The 5,505-nt window shown below is 28.2% G+C and overlaps 1 protein-coding gene across 1 annotated transcript; it reads right to left on the bottom strand.

Moving 5' to 3' along the window:
• Window positions 1-2,039: 2,039 nt before the first annotated feature.
• On the bottom strand, window positions 2,040-5,261 carry LOC137827119 (cuscuta receptor 1-like). The gene is made up of 4 exons (XM_068633333.1): window positions 5,084-5,261; window positions 4,687-4,839; window positions 4,458-4,607; window positions 2,040-4,315 (listed from the first exon to the last, which is right to left on the bottom strand). Exons 2-4 carry the CDS (start codon window positions 4,790-4,792, stop codon window positions 2,142-2,144), a joined length of 2,430 nt encoding a protein of 809 aa, XP_068489434.1. The 5' UTR covers window positions 4,793-4,839; window positions 5,084-5,261; the 3' UTR covers window positions 2,040-2,141.
• Window positions 5,262-5,505: the final 244 nt, after the last annotated feature.

Here is a 5,505-nt window from a genome sequence, read left to right as displayed (position 1 = left end):
TGCGCGATACTGGGCCCAGGCCAAAACAGGTCATGTTGTTGGGCCTGTTAGATCCGTTTGCGGTCCATGCTAAGCTCTCACGCTGTCACCTTCCCCAGATGGGCCCTTAGTGAGCTCGGCCAAATACCTACCCGATTCGGGACAGTACACAATCTTTACCCAACAACAAACATGGTTTTGAAGCCCACATCTGATTGTTAATGCAATTATTTAGGATATATAAAGCAGTGATAAAAATTAGTTGTTGCCGAGCTAGATAACAATGACTTGTGACCAAAGTTGGGACACTGAGGTGATGAAAGAAATAATATTGGAGTAAGAAGAAGATAATGCCTTATTTAATTAGTATTTATTCTCCTTAGATATAATAGACATTAGTGTGACTGAATTGTGATTCCTTGTGAGGACTGTCGTCGATGGTCCTTGAGCCTATGCCGGAGAGTAGTGTGTCTACGATGGAAGAGAGAAGTCAGGAAGATCGTTATAGATGATTCTTAAACCCATGATATTTTACAGAGGTTTTAAAACTCATGGTATTTTACGGAGGTTTTTAAATCCATAAGGTTTAAAAAAAATTCGGAGAATCAACTTTAATATATTTTAACAACTTTTTTAATATATATTAAAAAAAGAGAAAATCAAAGCACTTAACTTGATGAGACACATTTGCTACCAATTTTACAGTCAAAATCCTTGTTATAATTTTAGGTTTCATATCAAATATTAAGTTACCATAATATAATTATGATGTCATGTGTTTTTAATGAGTTAGTATTATGTCTCTTATGTTGATACTCTAACCATAGAGAGCAAATTAAAACAGTAAATTTTATTTTACAAAGTCTAAAATAAAAAAGAAAATTTAGAAACCAAAATGATAAATAAATTTAAGCTTAACTTATGTTTTCACATTATGTTTTTTCTTAAAAATTATATATAAATGATTATTTCTTAGTTTACAAATTATATTAATTTTTATATATTGTACAACGCATTGGAAAATAACAAAATGGATTTAATTTCTTATAAACATATTCAATATTTATCGGAAATAAAATGATCATTAAGAACAATTATAAAACGATCTATATGTTCATAGAGTAGTAATATAGTTCTATTAAATCATAAAGTAACACTAATCATTAAATACAAACTAGGTTTAGAAAAAAATAATTATTATTATATTAATTAAATTAGATAATATATATTGTTGAGATTAAACAAATATTAATATTTAAATTAATTTATATTATTTATAAATAATTTTAAATTTATATCTAATTTTAGAGTTTGTAGTTAAAACTTTGATAGCTAATATCAGTAATAGAAATTAATTTAGATATTAATAATATTTTAGTATGTAACTAAAATATCTATAATTTAGTCACTATAAAAATTAATTATTTTTTTTGACTTTTTTTTTTAAAATTAGTTTCTATTGAATGTTTTTGTTGTATTGTTTTTAGTGTAACATTACTAATGTGTTTTTTTTTAACACATAGATACAACATATAAATGGTGTTGGGTAAAAACTTATTCGTGTGAAAAATAAAATAATATAAAATTTTAACTGAATCATAAAATGATTTTAAATTATTATTATTAAGGGATTCAAGTGTTCTTTTAAATAGAGTAATTGTTTCAATTTCTACTACGTTTTACTAAAACTTTTAGTTTTCATAATTTTCTGTTAGTAAGAGTTCTTACTATAAAATAAGAATTGGAATCACTTTTAATTTTTTAATTCTTATTAAATCAGAACTTTGTCGTTCAGATTCTAAGACATAGATACTAAAAACAAGATTTTAAAGACTAAAATGAAATATCATGATTTTATATAGACTGCAAATTTGCTCACAATTTTTTTTACCTCAACTAAGTTAACCTGTTTTATAAGTACTTAAAAACATATTAAGCCTTAATATTAATTGATGTGATATAAAAAAAAATCCTATCTAGATTCTCTCATGACAGTATAATGAAGAACTTAAAAAGAATAAAAAAAATCTTAACAACAATCTACTTAATACAAATTTAGATTTCATATTATTATATTAAACCACACATGCATGACTTTTATTTATTAAATCACTTTCAAAAGAAAACAACGAAATAAATATCCTAAGGATACAACATACATGTTACATATTTTTAGAATTACAAAACCTATAAAAATTGTCCACAATAAAATAGTAACAAGTGACAAATTCCATGTAGTAAAACCATGCTTGCCTCCAAAAAGGATTGATGTATAGAGCTATTGCAGTTGTTAACAATGCTAATGTGTATGACACAACAAAGCTCACATTAAAGACATACATGTCCACCAACCTATCATTGTCTTTGTCAAAATCCAAGTCATTTGGAATAATTGTAGGAGTTCGATGACAACTCTTTGGTAATGGAGTTCCACAAAGAAATGGATTACCCTCGTAGCTACTCTCATCAAATGTGGCAAATTGATTTGTCGATTCTGGTATTGGGCCTGATAAGTTGTTGTGTGCCACACTAAATACTTCAAGTGAGGTTAGAATATTGAGCTTAGAAGGAATTTCACCACTCAACTTATTAAAAGAAAGATCTAAACTCTCTGTTTGCATCAACTTCGAGAATGAATCTGGAATTTGTCCAATCAAATCGTTATGAGACAAATTCAATGTGTGGATTCTTTTCAAGTTTCCAAGCTCGTGTGGGATATTCCCCTTCAATTTATTATTGGATAAGTCAATTCCAGACATATAAGCAAGGATGCTTCCCGTGTAAGTATCAATTCTTTTCTTCGAAATGAAACTTGCTTTCTCTTTCTTAAGCTCTGATTGTGATAGTGAAGTTCTACTGTATAAAGACATCTTCTTACCAAAGGAGATTCCTTGGATCTCTTTCAATAATGGATCAAGGTTCTTATAATCAAAAGGCATTGTACCCAAGCAATGAGGAATTTCTCCAGAAAATTTATTATCTGAAAGATCTAGCATGGTTAAATTTGTCAACTGGCATAACTGTTTAGGTATATCCCCAGTAATGTGATTACCTTTTAAAAGGAGAAAAATCAACTTTGAATAACCTAGGTCTTCAATCATATCCTGAATGCCACCAGATATTTCATTGTAGCTAAGGTCTAGCATCACTAAAGGAGAGTTTCCAAAGAACATTTTTTTGGACAATCCTGTTAAATGATTATTTCTCAAATGGATAAATTTCAAAAAAGAATTTAGAAATGATGGTACAAGACCAGACAAATTATTTTGGGAGAGATCTAAATATTGTAGATCTTCAAGTTGTGTTAATTCTAATGGAATGAATCCTTCAAAGTGGTTATTGGACATACGAAGTTCCGATAATCTTGACAATTTTTTCAGAAGGCTTGGAATCTTTCCGACCAAATGATTATTGCTTACATCCAATGAGACGATGGATGTGTTAAAAATGTTGCTAGAAAGTTTACCACTGAAGTTATTATCATTCAATGATAAAGACTTCAAATTAGTGGGTATTGTAAAAATGGGTCCCTCCAGCTTATTATTTGAAAGTTTCAAGAACTTAATTGTTTGTCCAACTTCGAATGTGTCCTCAGATATTTCTCCAGATAGTTGGTTGCTTGAAAGATCCAACTCATACAATAACTCCATTTGACATAACTCACGAGGAATTGAACCTTGGATGTGGTTTCTAGACATGTTTAAATGTCTCAAATTTGGATAAATAAAACTGATATTCTTGCTTAGAATTTCACCAATTATGGTATTAGCAGACACATCGATACTCCATAGCTCACGAAGGGGATGCAATGGTAGTTGCATAGTACCATTCAAAGAACAATTTCTAAAAAAAACTCCATTCAATTTTGTGTTGTTTTCTAACAACCAATGAGGAAATCCTCCTTCCAACTTCAAACTACTGAAATCTAAACTTCTTAAATCCTTTTGATAAGAAAGAAATTTGGGAAGCTGGAAAGAGCTAGTCTCAATGGTTGAAGACAAGCTAAACTTTTGTAACTGGAATTTTGGAATCCAAATTTGCGAGCTGTGTTGTGAGTCCAATATGACTTTGTTGCCTTTACCATAAATGACCTTAAGGTTTGAATGATTGGCAAATGGTGTAAATGAAATAGGAATTTCAAATTGGTTTTCTGTAAAATTAAAATATTCCAGTGATGTAAGGGTTGCAATGTTGGAATCAAACTTTCCCACGAAGTGATTTTCAGAAAGTTTCAACACCCGAAGAGATGTCATGTTAATGAAAGATTTGGGAAGAAATCCTTCAAATCCATTTTGTATTAGATTTAACTCTTCCAACTTCTTCAACTTAGACCAATCTGAATGAAAATTTTGAAGAAAAAAGAAAACATCTTGCAAGGTTATAACAAGAAGGATATAAAGATTTCAACAAAATTAAGAAAAAAATTATATAGAACATACATTTCATGAATAACGTTAATTCAATAATAATATAATTACCAGCAACAGGAAGGGTGTCATTGATCTCACAGTATGTAAGAGACAAAACTTTTAAGGACGTCAAATTTCCAATTCTTTCCAAAAATTCATTCTCCATGTTATTATTTTTATTCAATCTCAAATCTTCTAGATTTTTTAAGTCATAAAAATCTGCACAGTAGAACAAAATTGACATGAATTTTAATGTAAGAACTACATAATTAATTTACCTTGTGAAAATCGTATATACCTTCAGCTAAAATTGTTTCTGTAAAATTATTGTAAGACATATGAAGCTCCCTAATGGATGATGATAAAGCTCGTAATGACTCCCTTAGCTTTTTTCCATCTATCATATTTCCATTTAAATGAAGGACATCCAATCTACTTAGACTTTTTGAGCCTGAAAGATATGTAACTTTAATTAACTAAAAAAATGTATATAAACTTTAATTATGCTAAATGGGATAGAGTAGATATGTCTCTAAGAAGGAGACAAATATATTTTTATGCAAAATGTGAATATGGAAACTTCTATGAAATAATAGAATCAACAACGTTTTAGTATCATAAATTTATCTAATATATCTTTTCTTCATTTCTAAAGAACAAATTAAACTTTTTTAAATTTTTATTTTCTTAAATACCTTGATCGGCCACAAAATAATGGATTTTATTATAGCTTACATCAAGATTCGTCAAATTGAACAAAGTTGATAATCCTACAAGAACAAAATTAAAAATTAATCAAAATCAATTAACATTAGTTTTTTTCACAAGTAGAAACATTAGAAAACTAGTTTACTTTCCAATAACCCAAAGTTATTCATAATTTGAATTTACTCATATATTTTTTTGGATTTTTAATGATTTTTGTCATCAATAAATATGTTTTGTAACATATACTATTAATTAATAGTATATATAAGAGTGCAATACTTTGTTTTATATTACAAATGGTTGTGTTGTAATTTATGGACTTTTGAAATATTAATTATCTTAAAACTCAAATTAACCATGATATTTTATTACTTGATTGATTAAATAGATTTTCTTAAATTGGCATTGT

This window comes from Phaseolus vulgaris, chromosome 8 (genome assembly GCF_000499845.2).
Source record: "Phaseolus vulgaris cultivar G19833 chromosome 8, P. vulgaris v2.0, whole genome shotgun sequence".
Taxonomy (NCBI): Eukaryota; Viridiplantae; Streptophyta; class Magnoliopsida; order Fabales; family Fabaceae; genus Phaseolus; species Phaseolus vulgaris.
This window is presented reverse-complemented; position numbering and strand designations above follow the sequence as displayed.